The sequence below is a fragment of the Glandiceps talaboti genome, chromosome 8 (assembly GCF_964340395.1).
Source record: "Glandiceps talaboti chromosome 8, keGlaTala1.1, whole genome shotgun sequence".
Lineage (NCBI taxonomy): Eukaryota > Metazoa > Hemichordata > Enteropneusta > Spengelidae > Glandiceps > Glandiceps talaboti.
In genome coordinates, this window is record NC_135556.1 from 25,024,699 (window position 1) to 25,049,435 (window position 24,737).

At 35.6% G+C, this 24,737-nt stretch overlaps 2 protein-coding genes across 5 annotated transcripts in view; one reads left to right on the forward strand and one right to left on the reverse strand.

The window, feature by feature from the left end:
* Positions 1 to 3,401, forward strand: part of LOC144438488 (uncharacterized) — a 13,643-nt gene extending 10,242 nt beyond the window's left edge. The window contains exons 6-9 of the mRNA XM_078127527.1: positions 299 to 499; positions 1,096 to 1,262; positions 1,896 to 2,073; positions 2,599 to 3,401. Of these exons, the coding sequence (XP_077983653.1) occupies positions 299 to 499; positions 1,096 to 1,262; positions 1,896 to 2,073; positions 2,599 to 2,729 (677 nt within the window). The 3' untranslated portion in view covers positions 2,730 to 3,401. The remainder of the gene's footprint in view (positions 1 to 298; positions 500 to 1,095; positions 1,263 to 1,895; positions 2,074 to 2,598) is intronic.
* A 4,845-nt stretch (positions 3,402 to 8,246) lies between these two features.
* The window catches only part of LOC144439042 (uncharacterized), a 32,888-nt gene continuing 16,397 nt past the window's right edge, over positions 8,247 to 24,737 (reverse strand). For 2 of the 4 annotated variants that reach the window (XM_078128289.1, XM_078128287.1), the window contains 4 exons: positions 17,890 to 19,662; positions 14,644 to 14,755; positions 12,413 to 12,587; positions 8,247 to 11,900 (listed from right to left, as the gene is read on the reverse strand). In XM_078128289.1, the coding sequence (XP_077984415.1) occupies positions 11,628 to 11,900; positions 12,413 to 12,587; positions 14,644 to 14,755; positions 17,890 to 19,662 (2,333 nt within the window). In that variant the 3' untranslated portion in view covers positions 8,247 to 11,627. Of the gene's footprint in view, positions 11,901 to 12,412; positions 12,588 to 14,569; positions 14,607 to 14,643; positions 14,783 to 17,889; positions 19,663 to 24,737 lie in introns of all 4 variants that reach the window. The other 2 variants (XM_078128290.1, XM_078128288.1) reach the window with 2 other exon arrangements.

A 24,737-nucleotide genomic window follows, 5' to 3' on the forward strand; every position in this document is an offset into this window, starting at 1 on the left:
TGTGTAAACAATTCGAACCCAACAAATTATAAATCAGGATGCTGGTAAGGATTGAACAATAGGCAATTATACATGCACAACCAAAGAAATTAATCGAAAATAAGAATAAATTTATCAAATCAAATAGTTCCAGTTTTAGTCTGTCAGATATGACGTGTCGTACCATCTCGACCTCGTTTACAGTGCAGGTTTCGACAGGTACCGGGGTTTTAATTCAAAATTAATTACATCTATGTATCTTTATCAAACCATACAATTCCTACTCGTATATGTTGTGATTATTTTTCTATTTCCCCAGCTAAGAGTCCAAAACCAGTCGTGTGCCCACTCAACAGTCTATACCATTACGCCTTTACACACACCGATCCCATCAATACAGATAGAGCGGCACCACTCGACTCCTGTAATCAACTCAACTCTGAACTCGACGCCGGTTGCACCGAAGTCGATACTTTCAAATTTGACTACAGTAAATGTAAACACCGACAAGGCAATTCTGGTATGTCTCTGGAATGTAGTGGCTTACTTTGTAATAGTTAAAGTGCATGGGGAGTGAATTATTCTCATACTAGCTTCTGATATTTTAATATTTCACATCTGAAAATATTTCAAGAACGTATATAGACGTTTCACGTATGTCCAGAATGTGACATGTTTTCGATTACTTGTACACCGAAACAAAATGAAGCAAATCGAAACAAAAACAACCGTGAAACTTTCACACGACGCGGCATTTCACTTAGTTAATCAATCGTACAATATTAATGTTAGATTTGGCTAAATATAATACAAATTTAGTTGGAAGTTGGAAGTCGGAAGTCCCCTGACGGCTTTCGTAGTATTGTGATGATACAGTGAGTCCAATAGATCTGTCGACGTGTGATAATGATATGGCATTGATTTATGTTGTTTGATCGTTTGAATTTCATGCTCAGTGTTTGGTATAGATTAAATGGAACCCAAGGTGCGTTGTGTTAATCAGATGACGTAAGCACTTTAAATGTAATCCACCTAGTATAGTTATGATACATAATTTCACATTATAAGGAAACCTATTTAAAGTTACCTATAGTATTTATTTTTTGTCTTCGACAGATGGCGGGAGGTTCTCTTGTCTGGCTACATGGAGTGCAAACTTTACATTCCGTTATAACTTAAAACAACATAATTATAAATTGGAAGAGAAAGAGCTCCAATATGTAATGTTACGGAACGAGGACACCCATGTTGCCGACACTAGTGTTCGAAAGTATTTCTGTTACGTAAGTATTACATCATTGTCCACTAACACTAGTACAGTTGTCATAACTTGACCAGTGTATTTATTACTTTAATCCAATCTAATCTAATCTAATCTAATCTAATCTAATCTAATCTAATCTAATCTAATCTAATCTAATCTAATCTAATCTAATCTGATATAATCTAATCTAATGTGATAAAATCCATTCTAATCTAATCTAATCTAATCTATTCTAATCTAAAGTACATCGTATTGCAACTCGTAGTTGCGATAACTTGACCAATGTATCTAATCAAATCTAATCTAATTTAATCTAATCTAATCCATTCTAATCTAATCTAATCTAATCTAATCTAATCTAATCTGATCTAAAGTAAGTACATCGTGTTACAAACAAATTGTCCAGATGAAAACTAGTGGTTTTCATATTTTGACAGGGGTATACATTCAGAACATTGATGTATATATCAACAACAGAGACTTCATAACACAAACAGCGTTGACATCATTGAAAGAATGAGTTACGAACCTAACAATCAATGGATACTGTATGAATTTTAATCAGCACGCCAGAAGTAGCATTTTTTGCCATATATTATCTTTCACGGCATGGCATTGGAGACACACAGACACGTTTGTTCTCTATTTCCAGGTATTGGTACATAATTGGGTTACCTATGGCAACGACAGTGACCCAGATGCTGAAGTTGAACGTATTACGTTCATGTCAGGAGTACCTATCATGTGTCCTCCTGATATCAGGCCTACTGGATTATTTCCAAATCATTTCACAGAAGAAAACCAAGGTGAAGCATTGCTACTTAAAGGAAGTAAGTATTTAACTCAGTCGTTAATATCTCATAAATAATAAATCTACCGGTAACGAAAGTGATCAAACTGATAGAATAGACTTCACCCTTTAGACATATTTTTTATAGAATATTGTTTAATGGGAGAATTTGTCAATCGAGCACAAATATATCAAAGTTTTGACGGAATTTGTATGTATGTATGTATGTATGTATGTATGTATGTATGTATGTATGTATGTATGTATGTATGTGTGTGTGTGTGTGTGCGTGCGTGCGTGCGTGCGTGCGTGCGTGCGTGCGTGCGTGCGTGTGTGTGTGTGTGTGTGTGTGTGTGTGTGTGTGTGTACGTATTTTGAACTGTTCAAGTTACATTCTTCTGCCCAACTACTATTTCACAACTAGTATTTCACAAAGTATTGATATAATCTATTATGGCATTTGTAAGCCACTACCTGGACATTTGTACTAAAACTACCGACACCATGAGTTTTATTTGCATCGATCTTTATCACATTTCAGTCTCTCTTCTTTCCTATTATCTAGAGGATGGTGGCAATCACAACTGCCAGAAGCCCTCGGCACTATCATCGTCTGCTACCATGGTTACAGTGTACTTAACAACCTTGTCGATTTCACTTTACATCTCTTGGGTTTCTAATACACTTGCTTTATAAAACTGTGATGACGTCACTAAGTATTAAAGTGTTCTATATTTAGACATCACGAAGTCATAACAGACCATGCTATAAATAGATGATTATATTATCTCTATTGTCAACATCGATGAGCTGAAAAACGAGACATCGTCAGTGATGTATGTGTTGATTGAATTCAGAACAAACACGGAGGCTTCGATTTCGATTCTCACAAGTCGCTGTTTAATGCCAAACTGGTTGACATTTTGTGATATTTACAAAGTGAACTTTTAGTAGTCGCACTTCGTTATATTTTAGCCGTCAGTTACAAGTATGTTCTCTGTATGTATAAATGTGAACACATTGAATCCATTACTAGTATGTAAAATGTAACATTTCAAGAAATGACTTGTGGATTTAACCTACGAATCCACGGTAGGCCAAAAAAGTAGGTTAGAGCTCGGACCACTTTTAGTGGTCTGAATTTAGGGACACTTTATTTATTCTATGATTACAATAGCAATTGTTCTACGATTACAATTATAGCACTTGTTCTACCAGTTTCATGATACCTGTCATGACAACCTATACCAACTTGGTAGCGTTTATAGTTAGGGAACCTTTAAAAAGTACAGGTGTGTGTGTGTGGGGGGGGGAGTTAGGGGCTGGGTCAGATTTTACAAATCGATTCTTAGGGGAGGGCCACATTTAAGAAAATGGAATTAAGGGGAGGGTCACGTTTAATTTTATAATCTAATTTTGTATTGTTTTGTGATCTGGCATTCCATTGGTAGACCAGCCATAAGTCTGGCCTTCAACTCTGCCAACTAGATTAAACATTAAAGGCAGGGCCACTTTTAAGTATTTGGAATATTGGGGAGGGGCATATTTTACGAAATAGCTCCCTGTAATTTCTGAAGCCTCCCTTTACAAAAAACCCTGATGTGGTGTTTAAGCAGTTAAAGTACAATACAGCAAAACACTACAAACATTATCACAACATTGCTATAAAAAATGTTTCGACTAAAAATGTTTTGTATAAACGTGTGTGTGTGTGTGTGTGTGTGTGTGTGTGTGTGTGTGTGTGTGTGTGTATGTGTGTATGTGTGTGTGTATGTGTGTGTATGTGTGTGTATGTGTGGGTGTGTGTATATGTGTGTGTTAGTACACAGCTGATAATGTAAAGTTTCATTTAATTGCTTGTTTTTACAGAGTAAGATTTACTTGACATAATTTGACCTATTGTCTTGTCTTGTCTTGTCTTGTCTTGTCTTGTCTTGTATTGTCTTGTCTTGTCTTGTCTTGTCTTGTCTTGTCTTGTCTTGTCTTGTCTTGTCTTCTATGTTGACACGTCTTTAGCATAGAATATATAGTTTTATATACAAAAAAAAAGATTTAGCTAGGTTCTGTGAATGTACGATTTCTGAATAACACATTATTCTCTTCTCAAAACAATTATCTCTTTAGATATAATTTCTTGCAAAGATTCGATATAAACGTTGTTGACAGTTCAATTTGCTTGAATGAAATCCAGTAGTGTGTTCAAGTATGCAGGAAAGTAATGTAGGCATAGGAGATGACAAAATACTAAGACTACAATATTGTATAACCTGATTTAAAGTGGCCATATGGATGAGGATTGGTATTTATTTTGGATTTTAAATCTATACCGGTAAAACAATGGCTTTATCATATGGCTTACTACTTGAAACAAATAAATGTGAAACAACATACATCAAGTCCTTGTTTGTAACTCAATCAATCGCAAAAGATTACTGCATGTGTAAAATGTTAGTTATTGTCCATACGATAACAAACCTTTTTAGATACTTGTTAGTTATTTGCAATATACTGAGTTACGAATACAGACTTTTGTTTCACATTAACTCTTCAAGTAGGAAGCCATGACAAAATTGTTTTATAAATTTAAAATTCAAAATAAGTAGCCAATCCTCATCGATATGACCACTTTAATTACAACAAACAAAAGCCCAACTTTAGACCACAGTACAGTGCAGCACAACAGTGGATATACGGCGGAAATCATAATTGCGTTCAGTTTCAACCTGGCATTGAAAATCGTTAAGAAAAACACCATTGGCATTAATTATAATAATAATTATGAAACAGACAAATTTACAATTACATGTAGTCTATCAAATGGTCATGTTGTGACCAAGGTGGAATAAAGAATGCCAATGGTGTTTCAACGAGCATGTTTGACAATTAACTGAGATAAGTAACATCTGGCCAGTTAGTGCAATTAATAAAACATGATAGGTGGGTACAACCAGATCAATGTTATAATTTAAGTGAGCGCGAAATTTAAATGATCAAGCTCAAATTTATATAGATTTAGTTGTGCCCACCCACAGACAGGAATCTCTTAGTTGTCTGAGGCCCACCCAATGTAGTTTATCCCTGCACGAATTCATTGGACAGATGTTAGGTTTTTGTAGATGTTATTTGGGTGTTATATACGGCTCTTTACAATATCTTTGATGATTGAAACTGAAAGTGAAAGTGATTGTAATTTTCGCTGTAATAGATCAGTAGCGTCTCGGACAAACAACAAAAGTTGTGTTCAAGCTGTCTGAAAAAAAATGGAGCAGATTATATTATATTATATTAGATTAGATTAGATTAGACTTTAGAGTTAGAAGAGTAGCGGAGAACAGTCAATCTATTTTTGTGGTGAGATCATTTTAATACTAGATATTACATGTAGTTTTGTACTATCAAATGGTCATGTTGTGACCAAGGTGGAATAAAGAATGCCAATGGTGTTTTTCTTAAAGATTTTCATTTGGAATTATACATAAATACAATGTCAGTCCTACTTTAAGTTGCTTGCAAATTGTGACATGTTGTGAAGACCTCTACAGAAATGGACGCCCTCTTGCGACATCAAAAGTATGGGAGCAGCAGTTTTCGGCATCTATTTCAGACTGTTTTAGTCAGTGATCCAACTCGAAGAAATTTTTTCTCTTTTGATCACATGATTATACGTTTCAGAATATTTCATTTACTGCACACTGCTATACAATCATGTCGTTAGAGGGCGCTGTTTGTATGAACGGTATATTATACACAAAAAATACCACCAATGGTGTTGTAGCACAACTGTACAGTGTTTAAAAATGTTTATCCATATGGTAGTCCATGCTAACAATAAGTGAATGCTGAATGACTATCCAGTTGCCTATCCAACCATGTTGCTATCTTTATATGCTATCATTTGGCTGTTGCTATGGGCGTGGTCATGTTGTTAGATATATTTGCATACATTTTTGTATGTTTTTGTTCACTTGTGTATGAATTCCTGATATTATCTTTGCAATACACATGATCATTTGGCTGTTGCTATGGGCGTGGTCTTGTTGCTAGATCCAACTTCCAAGTATCTAAATTGCAAGGTTTCCAATTAATGGTTAATGTTGCAATTCTTGTTATTTATAATTTCACCTTACTCATTCAAACTGGTGTACAAAGACAATGTTGATTGGAGACAAATGATGGTGTACACACAAACACATACACAAACACACATACACACAAACAAACAAACAAACAAACACAATTACAAACATATACACATACACAAACAAGCATGTCAACACACACAAACACACAAACAAGCATGTAAACACACAGACACACAGACACAAACACAAACACAAACACACAATCAAGTACATTGGTAGCTGTTTGTTTTATTATATGTTGTTATTACCTTTCATGATTAAATTACACTAGCTTACTTTCCAAACTACGAAGTACACTTACATGTCTTCCAAAAATGCTAAAAGAATAATCCATTTTGGGGGGGGGAAAGTAATCAATCTAAAATCACATGAATAAGACATGCAGAAATATGGAGCAGCAAATGACAAACTGATAGGTGACAAATTGTATGGACTATTATTATATACATGTACATGGCAGTTGTGTACTAATCACACAATGAAATACTCTCATCGCTTTACAATCACAACCCCTCTTGACAGTATCCTTACTTCCCTGTCATGCAAAATGGACTACTCCATTCTAACTAAAAGTAATCACAGACTACACCATCATGATGAAAACACAGGTGGAATGCAGTGCCACTGATCCTGCCACAAAACACACTTTGGTCACAAGTCCATTCAAAGAAAGAACAATTTTGTTATTTTTTACACTACATAGACTAGTATCAAAGGCACTGCATCAAACACTTTGGCCACCAAATAAAGCTATGTCTTAATTTGAAGTTTATCAATGTTCAACATTTCTTAAAAGTTTGCTTTATGACTTATTTTTATGTACATGTCAAATGAGTAGCAGACTAGGAAAATTGACAACCCCCCACCCCCACCCCCAATAAAAAAAAGAAACCTACAAAAAATCCTTTCCTGCAGAAGAAAGTTCACTGAAAAAGGATAAGCACTCAGTTTTGTGCTAAAATTTACCAAAATTATTTGTTCACAAGTACATTTGAAAACATTCATTTTCAATTCTATTTGTAGCAATATTAAAGTGAATATACCGATATATCTGTTCATCTTGAATGTTTGAGCATTTATACCTGCATGTATTCAACTTTGAACTTTGAACTTTGAACCCAACACTTTCATGGAGAGCATTTGATCTGGAATGGACCAATGATAGATAACCTCTGACATGGACCAATGATAGCTAATCTCTGACATGGTAATGGACCAATGAGGGGCCAGAACACAAACCATCCAAGATTAGTACCCACCATTCAAGGCTACAGACTATTGGTTGGAAATGCAGAGGTTATTTCTTTATACAAGCAAAAGATAAAAATACAGAGTCAGGGTAGAGATGACACTCAGATGACTAAAATAACATCAAATATTCCCATTCTTCAAAAGATAAGGTGTAGCAGACTGTTAACAATTTATAACCTACAAACTCTTTCTTAAATGCTCTAACTTCCATGCACACTTTTTTTCTGTAAAAGCTTATATATTGTAATCAAAAATATCTTTATCATCATTATTATTTACAAGTATTAGAAAAAAACAACGACAAAAAAACAAAGTTTGGGCAGTCTCAGTAGTCAAGAATTATGTTAATTTATCATGGGACATGTTTCTCATCTACTTGGCTGAAATTTTAGTTATTCTAAAAATTAAAAGTGGCCATAAATGAGTTTGGTACGATCATATGTGATTTGTTTAATGTAATAGTGTAGTGACCTCGTCAATAGAAAGGTTGGAAGTTTTTGGACAGAGCGCCCTCTTGCAGCATTGTAAATTTAGTTGTCTGAGGGGATGCAACATCATCCCTCCTAAAGGTTTGTAGGTCTGTATAGCCTACATAAACTTCAAAAATCATCAATAATGTGTTTGTGTCTGAACATGTATGTGTGTATGTATGTATGTATGTATGTATGTATGTATGTATGTATGTATGTATGTATGTATGTATGTATGTATGTATGTATGTATGTATGTATGTATGTATGAATGTATGTATGAGTGTGTGTGTATGTATGTATGTATGTATGTATGTATGTATATATGTATGTATGTATGTATGTATGTATGTATCAATTTATCAATGTATGTATGTATGTATGTACATTATGTGTGTGTTATACTATTAGTGGAGGGGTTTTGTGTGTGCTCATATGTGAGAAAATGTTTCTAATTTGTGGAATTCCTGCTAATCAACAATTTTGATGTCAGGCTGGTTTTATCTGATAATACCAAATATAATCACGTAAACTACTGTCAAACTGGTTTTAGATAAAATTCAAAACTAACACCTACATCAATATGTGGGCATTTAAAAGAACTTCATGACAAAAATTTGTTGATGACACATCTCTCAAATACTTCTATGAACACATCTTTGGGCTGCAATGCAGAACTCTCTTGAAAGACAAGCTACTGAGAACTACATGAAGTCATGGATGTGAACCTCTATTGGGCCTAACTTCACACTATCCAGTAATGGACTAGGGCAGATATTCTAAGATAAAAGAAATTTTTCTTGGCCCTAGTTGGCTATCTTTTAACCAAACAATAAGATGTATGAGATGTTGGAAAATTCGAACGAACAACTTACACAGTATTGAAATGTTTCAAAAATTAGCATTACAACATTATGGTTTTTACTTGCCACTATAACTGACATAGCATGCAGTTGGTACATTATGGTTTTTACTTGCCACTTAACTGACATAGCATGCAGTTGGTACATTATGGTTTTTACTTGCCACTTAACTGACACATAGCATGTAGTTGGTACATTATGGTATTTACTTGCCACTAAACTGACATATAGCATGTAGTTGGTACATTATGGTTTTTACTTGCCACTAAACTGACATATAGCATGTAGTTGGTACATTATGGTTTGAAATCCATTTCATTGCTGAACTTGGCCCTCTAAACAGCTATATATGGTAACCAACATAACACACAATACTGGATACATCATCCTACTAATCTGGGTTACATCACAAAAACATGATATTACATGTATATGGGTACAGCTTCAAATGGAACATAGATGATTTAGGCTTGTTGGTATAACCACACTGTACACATTAATATCTGATAATCCGTACAATTTGATAATCCGTACAATTTGATATAATGACCACCTCCATATAAGAGACAAATGATAACACTTTTCTATCATCAATGTTTTAATAATTATATCAATCCTACCCTATTTATCAACAAATATGAATCATATAACTGTAATAATGGATACATCTACTTATCATTTTTATAGCCCCCCCCCCACCGCGTGGCCACACCCCTTTATTAGTCTTCACCTCCCTGCTTACTATCACTTTTTTAGTCTTCCCCTCCTACTACCCCTTTATTAGCCTCCCCCTTCCTTCCTATGATCCATGGCTGAGGGTGGTGATGTGGTAGTATCAGAATAGTAACACATTTGATTCTCCACTTAAGAATAGCCGAAGTTCTCCTGGGTACACCAGAAATGAGGGGCAAATGAGTTCCATCTTTCCTTTGAAAAAAACATGGCAAGTGTAAATCACAAAAATTTAAAATCTGTATTAGAAAGCTGCCGTACTTGGATACATTAGTGTGTTTTCCATATTAACTTCCATACTTGGATACATTAGTGTGTTTTCCATATAAACTATCAATGTTTTAAATGTCTATGCTTGGAAAGCCAATTTGACCCTGTTTGTTATGTTGCACCATAGAAAGTTATCAAGTTTTTGACATGTAGTAACATTTGATAGAATGGCTAAGTCAATACATGTAATATGATCACTAACCGTAAGGATTAATTGTTAAATGTCATTTCCTTAATCTGCTACCACTGATTAAATTCTTACAGCAGTGTTGGCAACATGTAAGTGAAAGATTATTCTTGTAAAGTGATATCGACCAAAAATATCATAAAATTGCTTGACGGTGCCACAAATTGCATTATCTTATTCGGATTAAAAACATTTAGGATGTAACTGTGACTAAATGGAAACTTAAACTTTAGCTTCCAATGAGAAAATAATTCTGTACAACTAATTAAAAACATGATCTGGTTAAATCACAATATGATAGCATCAGTTTTGCAGATTTTGTTTGAAATCAAGAAAGAGATAAAACTCACAAAGATGTTAAAAATCAACATTGTAAACCATGCACACATGAACTTGTAAAAAATCATGCACTCTAGTTCAAGGTTAACACAGTTGCCATAGAAGTCAATATTTTTTTGGGAGGGGGCTACAAAAATACATGTTGTTTAGCAGCTCAACTGAACATTTTCGATTTAGGATGAGCACCTCAGTAAAATGACTATGTTTGAGTGCTCCTGTATGCTGTGTAAAAATAAGACATATTGACTGCAGTAAAAAGATAGACATAAATTTGATACTATGATCAAGTCTTAGCATATATAACAGATATATCAAAGTACTATACGCCTTGGGAACCAGTTCCCTGTCAATCAAAGTTGTGCAATCTTTGCCATAAGAACACTTCATATCCAGGTCCAGTTGAAATAATACCGGGAACAACCATCTGGTTTCCAAGCACATGCACAATCTTTTATTTTACCAGTGTTAAGACATTATTTAGCGGTCATTTGGGAGTCTATTTACATTTGTAAAAATACATTCATTCTCATATAATGTTCACTACTATGGTGACATTGATTTTGATCTTGTCTTTAACTGAGAATGGGCAGGGTTTTGTTTTGAACAAAGTAACAGTGAAAGTGTTAGGACTTATACTTCCAAGGCGCATACCACATTAACTGTTATAAATCTCACTAGAACATATTTTGTCTGATTTCGGTTGAAGACTAATTAAGAGTGGCAAGGGGAGGGGGAATTCCTCCCCACCATTCCACTGTCTATGACAATACCCAGCTTTCTTGTTCAGTGAGGTTACTTGCTTGTTGATAATGTAACTAATGTAGATTATGTAGATAATGTAACGTATGTTGATAATGTAACTAATTAAGTTTTGAATTGACAATACTTTGCAATACATACACAGCTGATACTGCATACATGACTATATTTCATTCCATTATTAGAGTCACACAATAAACTAAACATCTCAGTTACTGTTTCATCTAATATATTGACTTTGTTCTCTCTCTACATATAATATATATATGACCTACAATCATGCATTTTTGACACATTGAAAGCACTATCATGTTGTTAGCAACAGATCCACGAACTCTCAATCCTTACAAAATTGTACATCGAAGCTGATGGCTGTAATCTTGTTTATGAAGCCTGTGCTTAAACTTGACATTGGCACATATTGTACATGCGATGACCTTCACAGACAATTTGAGTATGAACTTCATAGTAACTAGAGTCAATGCATGAAGTCTTTTTTTCTCGTCTCTAGATTTTATGCAACATGAATGTTCAACATGTATGTATTGTAACACACATAAGCATTCTGCGTAGGCCACGAATTACGATTCTTTGCTGATTTCATCTTGTCGTACTCGCATGGTTTTCTCCAGTCCCTTTGTTCTCTCCATATCTAAACTGGTGTATTCAATCTCTGATGAGTTGGTAATTCTTGGAGGTCTTGGTGGTGCCTGATCTGTCGGTTCATCCAAGTCAAGATCAATGTATTGCACTTCTCCAGACTTCTTGGGGAGATCCTTTTTACCATTATTTTTCCTAGCTGCTGGAGGTGGAGGAGGTGGAGATGTTGGTGGTGGCCTCAAATCATCAGAATTCTGTTGAAACAAATAATTACAAAATGATGTATGAAACTCATTACGACTGTCATTGGGTTTACAAACCAGGCTAGCCGAGTGTTAATATCAGGGCTGATATTGGGCTTACAAACCAGGCTAGCCGAGTGTTAATATCAGGGCTGACATTGGGCTTATAAACCAGGCTAGCCGAGTGTTAATATCAGGGCTGATACTGGGCTTACAAACCAGGCTAGCCGAGTGTTAATATCAGGGCTGATACTGGGCTTACAAACCAGGCTAGCCGAGTGTTAATATCAGGGCTGATACTGGGCTTACAAACCAGGCTAGCCGAGTGTTAATATCAGGGCTGATACTGGGCTTACAAACCAGGCTAGCCGAGTGTTAATATCAGGGCTGATACTGGGCTTACAAACCAGGCTAGCCGAGTGTTAATATCAGGGCTGATACTGGGCTTACAAACCAGGCTAGCCGAGTGTTAATATCAGATGACAGCTGTAGCTGTAACTGAAGACAAAGACACATGTACATACCTGGTATATTTGATGTCTTGGATCATGTCTCATATACAGGTCAAGATTGTCCAATACCGGAGCTCTACCTTTGGGTTGCATAGTTTCATAGGCATCTTTATCACCGTCAGATGAGCTACTGCTACTGTCCATTGTGTCACTGCGATCTCGGTCTTCATCATCAACAGGTGGCAATCTGTAACGGAAACATTTCAATTCAGTCCACAGTGGTTTAGTTTAGAGTGTACTGTCATGCACAGTGTATTAGGGATGGTATAATGTCTTCTAAGACTGTGATGTGATATCAAAGAATGTGAAAGGTGAACCTAGAGAATTTTTTTGACTTAACCTCTCTTTCTCCCTTCCCCCTCAGTTTTGTTGCCTAGCAAGTTAGCTCTATGTTGCTGAAACCATCATTTTCATATCAGAAGAATTTTAACATACAAGATACTAATAGTTTGCAGCCTTGAGAAGGAACTCATCTTTTACTTGTCCATATCACACTGTCACTAGATGGTACTGTTTACTGTAAAGGTCTATTGACATAATCAGGATTGTTAAAGAATCATTCTTGCATCACTTTATCCCAAGAGGGCACTGTTTACTGTAAAGGTCTATTGATACTAGCATAGATTGTTAAAGAATCATTCTTGCATCACTTTATCCCAAGAGGGCACTGTTTACTGTAAAGGTCTATTGATACTAGCATAAATTGTTAAAGAATCATTCTTTCATCACTTTTTTATGAGTGCAATGTTTATTGTAAGGGTCTATTGACATTAGCATTGCTTGTGCATTTATTTGTGCTGTTTTAGAGTGTTTCCCAGACTGCCCTCACAACAACTCAACAGTTAAATAATATAAGAAATTAACGTGCAATGAGAGTCTATCACCACCTGATCTACATTCCATATTAGTTTCAAACTGGAATAAATTCTGTTTGTTCCTATTGGCATAAATAACAGCCTAGGCCTATTTTCACTAATCAATCATTGCATGATGAAGCATCCTGTCATTTAGTCAGTAAAATAAGGTGTGTTGTGCCACTATCTGCTAGCACATCACTGAGGGCGCACCAACACATCATATCTTAAAGTCTACACTCTGGAATACAGAATCATTGACAATGACTTTGAAAAGAGAACAATAGATGTAATATTTGAATATTAACTTCATTTCCTGGAAGTCATATTTGTTAAAGTTACCACTGTCTTCTCATTACGTTAACTGATTACAAGGACTAATAGTCTTATTTCAACAGGAAGGCAACACCTTACAATATCACCTTTGATAGCATTTTTCTTATAAACATATTACAAGTTTTCTATTTCTACACTACACTACACTACACTACACTATACTACACTACACTACACTACACTACACTACACTACACTACACTACACTACACTACACTACATGCTACGCTACACTAAATTACTACACTACACTACACTACACCATGCTAAGCTGCAATACACTACAGTACACTACACGTATACGCTAAGCTAAAGTACAGTACACTACACTACACGCTATACTACACTACACTACACGCTAAGCTAAACTACTGTACACTACACTACAGTACGCTACACTACACTACACTACACGCTAAGCTAAACTACAGTACACTACACTACAGTACATGCTACACTACACTACAGTACACTACACTATACTACACTACATGCTACACTACACTACATGCTACACTACATTACACTACACTACACTGCACTGCACTGCACTACACTACACTACACTACACTACACTACACTACACTACACTACACTACACTACACTACACTACACATGTTTATGGTGTAAATTTGCTGATCAACACCACTGTGCTGTAAATATCTTGATGCAAAATCAGCGTTCTTTCAAAATTCAAATTTCATGTAACATAAAATTCAGGCTGTTGATATTGTGTACCATGTGCTATAGTGCAGGTAAGCTGTTACAGTAAAGAGCAGCATTCACTTCATACACTCCAGCAAAGACATACTCACCCAGAGTTAAGAGAGAAGAATGATAGACTTACTTGCAAGATGTACATACATAAGATAGTAGTAGATAGTGAAGATAGAGAAGGAATACAGGAAAGGAATGAATAAACATGAGACAATACACCAAGACAAGAGTATAGAAATGAATGTACACACTGTACTTACATACAGTCTGCCCTGTGATGACTAGATCTTGGATAGTCTACAGAAAGAGAGAAAACAGACACAAAACTACTTACTGAAAGCTTTTCTTTCCAAAACTTCTTGTTCTTGGTGACTGTATTGGCGTACCCGCAAATGAATACGGATCATCCCTTGTAGCATAGAAATTTCCAGTGGGCAATGCTGGAACTGTCAGAAATGAAAATGTTGGGAATACTGCTAACACTATGATAGTGAGGGTTTTAGTTTAAAACAAGAAGTGGGTATGCTAGCAGCAGTGCCATAGCAACCAATTAAGTGTTAGTGCGGTAGTTAGTCTTTTTTTATATCCCTTTTGACTGGATTAAGGCAATGAGTAGACTGTAAGATACGCCATGTTGTTATGTCCATGTTAGTCTTCACTTTACGATGAGTAGTGGCTGAGAGGACAACATAACACATTGAGTCTTACATGTACAGTCTAGGCAGTGAGGTCAGATGGAATAAGTGTGGACAATTTTTGTACATATGCTAAGGAGGGCTATCAGGTTCTAAATGTGCAAACATAGTCAAATTTTGTTTCATGCAAAGTGATTTTCACCAAACTGTTGTCTAGAAAAGAACAAAACCAACACTTTATCAAAATATCATTGATGTCATATCCCGCATGTTGTTTTGGTCAATTCAAATTTGTCTGTTCTCACCAGTTTTGCGTCTCAAATTGAAAGAAACATACATGCTAAAAGTTGACTTTTCATAGTCTACATTATTGAAAATGAGAAGAGTGCCCTTCATCCACCATAAAGCAGTCATTTTAATGCATAAGCATTATAATATATTAGCTGGATTAATATTCAATTATTTCACGGTCTCAGTAATATCACTAGGTATTAATCAAAACAAAATAAAACAAATGTTAACAAGATGCATAATTAGAAAGTTTTGATTTTGGTAATTATTAAAAACAGTCATAAAAAAATCATAATGGATGACTCAGAACATAACCGTAAATATTACAATATATGCCATAGAAAAGATATACATACAGACTATACTATATGGTAAACACTAGAATGTGATCCGGTATAGTACATATACACTGTACTATGAATGACATCCGTACTGTACAGAGACTTATAAAAACAATACAGATCATATTTCCTTACACCCTCTCTCAGTCTGGTTTCTCGCAATTGTTATTATTTAGCTTGGATGAAGTAATAGTATGTGTATTTATAAGTTCAGATAATGTCCTTGTTACGTGTATCAATTCTTGTGATGTACTACATCAGAGGCACCCCATGTTTTTTTTGTACCAGAAGTATTGTTGTTTTTAACAAATTTTGTCTTTATGTGAAGTCTTTCCTTGGCTCACTTCATTCAAGCAAAGACACTGGTGTTTTTTTTGTGTGGATTGTAGTACTGTTAACAGTATTAACATGATTTGATAAGTATATATACAGCCCTTTGGTTCAGTGTCCTGTAACAGTATATATACATACAAACCAGACTGTCCAGTAGTCCAGTATGACTATGAGTACGATATCATATCACATCATACAGTATCAATACAGTCAATATATTTTCTTTCTATGGCATGTACACTATGTTTGATGATTGACAATGACAAGTGATGAATTTGTGGGATACAAGTTATAAGCCTTTCCATATATCTATGTGTTGATATTTCATGTGCAGTGAAATACATAACATTTCATTTAGGATGAAATATACAACATATCATATAGGTTGACATTTATGACACGTCATGTTGGACAAAATTTATGACATGTCATGTTGGACAAAATTTACGACATTTAATTTTGGACGAAATATTACACATGCATAGTAGTCATATCAAATCAATAATAGTTATTACTTCAGTTCTAGAATCAAAAAAAAAAATTATGTTCTTTGCTTCAGCTAGAGATCGGAATTAGATTTATTGACTTTTGATATTTATGAGGATGTCTTTGAGAGACACCAAAGAGAGATTATTAAAACTGGGTAGGACCATTAACATATATATATATATATATATATATATATATTACTTTGCAGAGGAAATAGCGACAGTTGTAATTCTGCATATAGTGCATCAGCCACAGACAGTATTAAGATTGCAAAGAATTAGCAGTGATATTAGTGTAGTGGTAACATTACCAACACAATCTGCACATTTCCAGCATGGCTACCAGTACATATACCATCAATTGCTATAATTTGACCCCTAAATACATCCAATAATATGCACATGTATACACAGATATAATAGATTTATGTATATATTAAGACATAAGAATACCCCTCCACTTCAAATAGTGGCGATAACCCCCCCACCCCCATACCTCCCAATAGTCTGACGACTAAACCATGATCTAAAAACTCTAGCATATGTTTGTACATATGATTGCCTCAACAGTAGAGAACAGCAACAACCAGAATACTAATAGCTCACCAAAGCTTTTGTCAGGAATTCATCACAGCTTTGAGAGTGATGAAGCCATGGTGGATACCTGGTGAGTGCTTTGGTAGGTTATAGTACTTCTTGTTGCATTATGTAGGTAAATTTATGAACAGAGCTTGCACAGGTAAGCTTTCACCTGTACTAACCAGCACTACTGTTCTTTTAGATTTCTTCAAGAACTGTTTTCTTTGCAATTAAACAGAGAGCTGTGTGACCAGCTGATTTCACATCACATATAGTATTGTTAGCCTGTTTACTGCACTGTCGAGGTACATTATTAGCTGGTTGTACCTCAAAGCCCTAAAAATTGATAATAACGAATTGGAAAATTTTGCTCAATAGTCGATGACCACACAGTCCCTTCACCCATGACAACTAGTTAGACTGTTATTCAAATGAATCAGTATGTAAATATGCACATGTGATGTGGTAATTTACATGTTATTTACATGTCTTTTATGTAAATTTGCTGGATAACCATGATAATGACTTTTTGGGGTGTGGCTACGTGGATCATTTGAAATTTTTCTCAAAACAAGTGGAGAATATGAGGGCAAGGAGATACAACCAACTAACAACGTATCTCGACAATGCAGTAAACATGCTAGGGTATTACTGCTAGAGGCGCATCAAATGTGTTACTTTGTAACAGATTTCATAACAACAGAACATACTGCTTACCTTACAGCATTTAAAAAGATTTGTAATCTCCCAGCATGCAATTTTGACTTTAAAAGACATGCAACTAATTTGATGTTAGTGAAACAAGAAACTTGTTGACAATAACAATTTATTGCTCAGTTTTCAAAAAAATCTCACCTTCACATTTCAAGGCCTAGCTATCTTACCAATTACTACAACATTTAATGATTCTTACCTTTTGGAAGGTCGCCCATTGACTGGTATTTCTTGGGTTTTAGTTTTCGATTAACTGGTGGCGGAAGCGTTGGCTGAACAGATCGTCTGCTTTCTTTCAGTTGCGATGCTGGTGGTGGTGTCGGGTGACTCAATGCACCACCCATCGGTGTATAATTCACATCCTCCTCTAATTCATTTGACATGGGTACGTAGGTGTCAGGGGGGTCTACTGGCTCACCAGAACCTGAACCTGCTCCCCTCATTTCTACATACCCTGGCCGTTGGACAAATAAGTTCTGATACTCCGTTGTAGGTGGTGGCGGAATTTTTGTATCAAGATAGGTCCGACCATTGACTTGATTCGTAACCTGGTTTTGTCGGCTTGGTGGTATATCATAGTCATCTTCAGTTGCACTACTGTCTGCTGATGTACCCTCCTGGGTTTGTAACACATCTAATCTGTGTGTAAGCTCTGCTTCTGGTACCCCTTGATGGAGGGTTGAATCAGTGAATCTGAATCTGTCATCAAAACTTGGCGGTGGTGTGCTGGGTACATTTGGACTATGTGACACTTCGTTCATAATTGTTGGTGGTTTAGGTGGTCTGGGGGGTGGAACTGGTATGTCTATCGCATTGGGAGTTTTCGGGGATGTGACTGCTGGACGTGGTGTGGGCACAATGTCATAATTACTTTGGTTAGCTGTTCCTTCTACTAGGTACACATATTCATCATCAACATCCTGTTTAGTTTTAGGGGGCCTTGGCGGTGTTGGAGGTGGAAGATTGCCAGATTCATTTGTCATATCGTCTTTCTGTTGTTGATTCATCTTAGAAATCTTGGTGAATTCCTGTGCCAAGGCATTAGTAGATGACGACAACTGACTTGAATTCAATAGTTTCATGTCTTGGTGACTTGGTGGCACGTCATACAAATCTGGACTTTCGTTACGATGTGCATGACATGGCGGAACATCATACACATCCTCTGTGTGTGATGGTGGTACATCGTACACGTCTTCTTGTGTCACCATGTGTGACGGTGGTACGTCATACACATCCTCATTATGTGATGGCGGAACATCATAAATTGCATTACCATTAGTCTCATCATCAATTTGTGGTAAACCCTGTCCAGATAATGACATCCTTGGAGGGGGAACAGTATCGTATGAATCATTGGGACCCAATGAACTTGATAAAGCCTCAGAACCGGGTGACACAGTTGCGTTACTTAATTTGGAGAGCTGTCGTTCAAAGTTTGTACTAAGCACATCAGTATTAATGTCCTCGCCATCGAACTTTGGCTTAGGTGGAGGTACATACTTATAGATACCATCTGAATCATCAATGGGTGCCAGCCCAAGAGGACTATGTAGTGGGGGTACATCATATGTTTCGTCAGCTGCAATGGGTGGAGGAGGGCGGTCATAATTTTTCATGGGTGGTGGTGGTGGGGGTGGACATTCCGGTATACTGCTGGTACTATGGGTACTGACTTGTCTTTCCATTGGTCTTGGAGCAGGTGCTTTCTTGTAATGACTCTCTGAGCCAGGAGTTTCCTCAAGACTCTGGTCTGGGCTCTTTGTACCTGTTATACAGTCATTCAAGTGTATATAGCTCTCACCAGGATCGGGAGTTGGAAGGGGACTGACAGCTTTTGATGGTGAACGTCTCCGAAACTCATTGCTAGCTGTCGATGATCGATTGCTGTCTGCCGATGATGTATAAGCATTTATGGAACCACTGCTTGGTATTGAGATAGGTTCTGATCTACTAGGAGCCATGGTTGCTGCTGTGAAAGAAAAACAGGCAAGAGTTAGAAGAGGTTCTGATCTACTAGATTGTTATGGTGTGAAAGAAAAAAACACAAGGTAGAAGAAGTTCCGATGTATTAGATTGTTCCGGTGTAGATGAAAAACAGACAAGCGTTAGAAGGGTAAGATCTGTGTACAAAGGTACAGAATACTTCTGAGTTATTTGAGTACACAACATATAGTATATATACACATAATAACTAAGGACTGACATCTTTTTTATAATCAAGAAATAGAATACACATATTATGTTTCCTAATATGACAGTTTCTTGTTTCAAGCAAAGTTTTCATCGGTGCTATCAACAGTGATTTCAGTTTAGGAACCCTAGTAACAGAGGGAGTAATCTGGTTAATCTTATACAGATTTCAATAACATATATTATAACTTTGGTAGGGAAGTCCCTCAATCACCTCGGGAACTCTATACAGTTTCTCTATACATGTATTTCCAGAACTTTAAATTACTAATTTTGTTATAACCAAAATTGGCAATTGTGTGATCTATTCCTCAGGCCATGCCTTCACAAGTAACAATACTACAATATTTTCAACAACCGGGGAAATTAAATATGACAAATACATAAATAAAAAATAGCGCCAATGGCACTGTAGCACTACTAATGTACAGTTTTAAAATGTTTATCCACATGCTGATCCATGATAGGTATAGGTGTTCATTTGTTGAATGATAATCCAGTTGCCTATTAATCCCTGTTGTTTTCTTTGCCATGTACATGATCATTCCACTGTTGCTATGGGCGTGTTCATGGTTGCTAGGGATATTTGCATATATTTTTTGAATGTTTACTCACTTGCCTCCCAGATGTTATTTTAGCAAAATATACTGACATTTGGTTGTTGCTAAGGACATGGTCATGGTTGCTAGGGACAATTGTGTCAAAATATTTAGCAGAAAATCTGTAGAATAACACTTCTAGAAACATCTCTCATTAACCAAGTACTTTTTGACCAAAATTCACATTTTTTACACCTAATTTGCATATTGCTGGTGAGATCATTATATGCTTAATATTTCTTCATCTATACACCCCCAGATGCATCCCCATTAAATTTCAGCCCAATCTGCTTCATATTTTTGGAATGAAAGATTTTTGACCAAAAAGAAACATTTTAAGCCTTAATTTGCATTTTACTGCTGGAATCATGTCATGAACAAATCTTAATTTACACACCTGACAAACATTCCCACCGAATTTCAGACCAATCTGTCCGGTAGTTTTTGAGTTTAAGTTTTTTGACCAAAAATGACATTTTTTGACCCAAATCACATACCTGTGATGCAATCATTTTGCTTTGAGCAATCTCCCAACTAGACACCAAAAGTAATGTCCCCACCAAATACCAAGGTAATCGGTCTGGCAATTTTGAGTTTAAGTCGTACACACACACACACACACATACACCACACACACACACACACATACACACACACACACACACACACACACACACACACACACACACACCACACATACATACACACACAGACAGACAGACAGACAGACAGACGGACAGACAGACACCACACCATGCCTATACACTACTGAACCTTATCAGTTCAGTTGTGCTAAAAATTGATTATATTGGTTATGGATATTATTTCCAAATGAAATGAAATGACACCTCTACATAGAAAACTAACAACATGAAAATGCCAAACAGTGATAACAAGAGATACTTCATTGTAAAGGTGATATAATCTAGACTAAATTAATTCAATTAATCACGGTTACATACTCTATACTACTGTACATTGTATTATTTCACAGTAATTCAGTTCTTGCTGATTCAAAAGTGAATCAATATTCTATTATTCATTGAAAGTCCTAAATCTACAATAACTCTGTTACATAAAATTGTTATTATTTTTTTAAAGTGACGCAATTCTTAATCTGTGAGTCAGTTATAGTGTCCGATGACCTTAATTAACAAGGTCACGGCTGACGACAATTTGACCGACCGACTGACTGATATGGTTTGAAATTGATTATTCAATACATGTATTCATCTATTACATGCATGTCACATCTGTATCCTGTCAGTATTAAATTATATGGAGTAAAGATCAAATTCATTTCATTTCCGCATGCATACCATTTTTTACACTTTTTTTTCCTGTCAGTGTCAAGGACCTGCTGGTGTGTTCCGTTACCAACAGTACATCTGAATATTTCACGCAATGTATTAGAATTATCTGTTTATCATCCAATTTACCAACAGTACATCTGAATATTTCACCCAATGTATTAGAATTATCTGTTTATCATCCAATTTTTTAAAAGTTAAAGTAATGCTACAAGAATATGTATGATAACTAATACAGGTAAAACTACTACTATATTCATGTTCCTATTCCGGGGGACCAGAATCAATTTACTCATAAAAAATGTTTTTGTTAGGGGGCTGAAGTAGGTAAAAATCTACCTGAGTTCCCCTGTCATTTTACCAGGGTTTCCCACCACAATCATGGTACAGTATGGGAATCTATGCCACCAGATTTGTCCCTTCCTATTAGCAGGTTTCCCAGTCCGTAATAGCAAAAATGCCGAAACCGTTAAACTGTTTTTCTCAAATATCTAAGATATGTGTTTGTTTGAGGGATTATGTATATTCATGACTATTTTCTTAAAATCCAAATCAAGGTTGTATGGTGATAATACCATGGACAGATTCAGAACATCACAGATGAATAATACTCCCCCAAATAGTACACGAGAGAACTTTACTATGTCATGTTTATTTTAATCATACAGGAAAAGAAGATTGGACAGACTAAATGTCTGTTGTACATCATAATAAGTTTGACAGACGTCAGCCTTTACAAATATTATTAAAAATAGAATGATGACACATGATATTTGATATATCAAATAATATTGATAACATAATGTAAAGATCTCACGAATCCTTCCATTATCTGTTTTCAACTAGACCATTCTTCAAAAAACTAACAAATATTGACAAAAAATTGGACATGGAAAAACAACAGAGTAGATCAACAAATACAAGGTTACTACCCAGGACCTACTCACTAAGGTACTTTATCAGACAATGCAGGAAATGTTTCTGTAGACACTTTGACATACACTTACCTTAATCTATCACGAACTCTAGAACAAGTATAGCTATTATTAGATGCTAAACTCCTAGCAATAACAAGGAAACAGAGTCTTTCATCACTATGCCAAGATTATAAACACACCTCAATACATCATTAAAGTATTGTATTTCTGTTATTGCAACACTATAATCAATAATTTATTTTAAATCACACAGCTATGTTTATTATTATGTCCCCTATATACAATTACATTTGGGTAAATCATGTTACAGTATTAAGTACATGTATTTGTTTTGTTCATCAGCTCAATTTTCTTTGTGAGGAATGAGTCACATCAAATAATTCTCATTAACTAATAGATTCATCTAATCATGTATGTACCAACATTTTAGACATGTCTGTTCTGGACATTTGATCTTCACACACAATACAACATTGTGGAGATGTCTGCCTCATACATACTACATTCAGACACACAATGACAACATCATGTCTGCATAGCCCTGGGCACAACCGATAAGTACTGTAAAATCAAGCAGACTCATTTTTAATGAATTCTTCCTGATACCCCTAGCATGTAGATATAGCATTCCTTAATGCTACAAGTGTGTGGTACCCACAAATTGGGTCAACTTTTATATTATCTGGGACAAGACAGAAATTAAATTTGTCCTAGTATACATGTACGGAAGTGCTAAGATAAAATCATCATGGCTTCAAAAGTATCACACCATTTCTGCAAGCTTGAGTATCAACACTTTTTTTAAATATTGCAATATTTTTTTCCACAATGGAAACAGTGCTATTCTGAATTCAAAACTCTGAATTACATGTATATGTATGTAGGGACCATGGAAGTGATGTCTTCTGTAATTGATTCAACATTAACAGATACATAAGTGCTGACATTATAATTATAGTTGCAATAAAAAATTTACGCAGTCTAAAATTTAGACAGCTCTTCAACAATAAGTACATAATGAAGTTAGTAATGTCAGCGTTATACTTAGTGACTCATTTACTGCGCAATGGCATTTATAGCAGTACCTCTTTGATGTCCTTCAATCCTAAGTTAAATCCTAGTTTCAACCTCAAGTATTCTTGTTAAAACTAGAATTGGTTTTGACAAGGATTAGTGTTTTGTTTTCATTCAGGAACCAAGTTGGTGTGTCTGGCTTGTTTTGATGAGAGCTAACTTGTTTACATAGTGTACATGGAACTGAAAAGTTGGATATGATCCAAGTGAAATACACGACATATATACATGCAGTCTGGCACATAAAATATGAGGTCATGGGATGGTTAGAATAAATTTAGTCACATACAAAGGGACAGCACTGGGACTGCTCCTTACTATGTCCAGGGTTCTAAATGTAGATCTTGTAACAGCTTGTTTATAATAACTAGTTTCTATTATCTTTTGCCTTCACCATTTCCTGCAAAATATCAGTTGGCTTATAAATACATGTAGACATAGTCACCATCACATGATTCTCAAAGAACTGAACAACAAGGTAATCTTTCAGTGTTATTGACACCATGTTCATGCTATTAACAATGTTCAAAACAGACCAATATTTTCTATGCCAATGAGAGGACAGAGAGTAATAACTTTTCAGGATGGATTTTTCCCAAATCAAACACTACATGCCTCCGTGATGAGTTCAAATAAGGGACAGTATCAGCAAACTTTAATTTTCTTGTCAAATTAAAACATATTGGCCTAATTACAATTTTGTCTGTCACTTTGAATTCATGACTTTTCATTTGTATGCAAATTGGTAATGCAATATTCCTAATATTTGGGAAGAAGGCTTGTCTCCAGGCATATAAACAGTGCATCAAACAACACCAAATGATGTGCACAGTATAACATGCTATGACATGGTGAACTATAACTAAATTCATGACATATTAAGCTGTAAGTCTCATCCAATTAAAATTTCACATATGGCCATTAGATATAGAA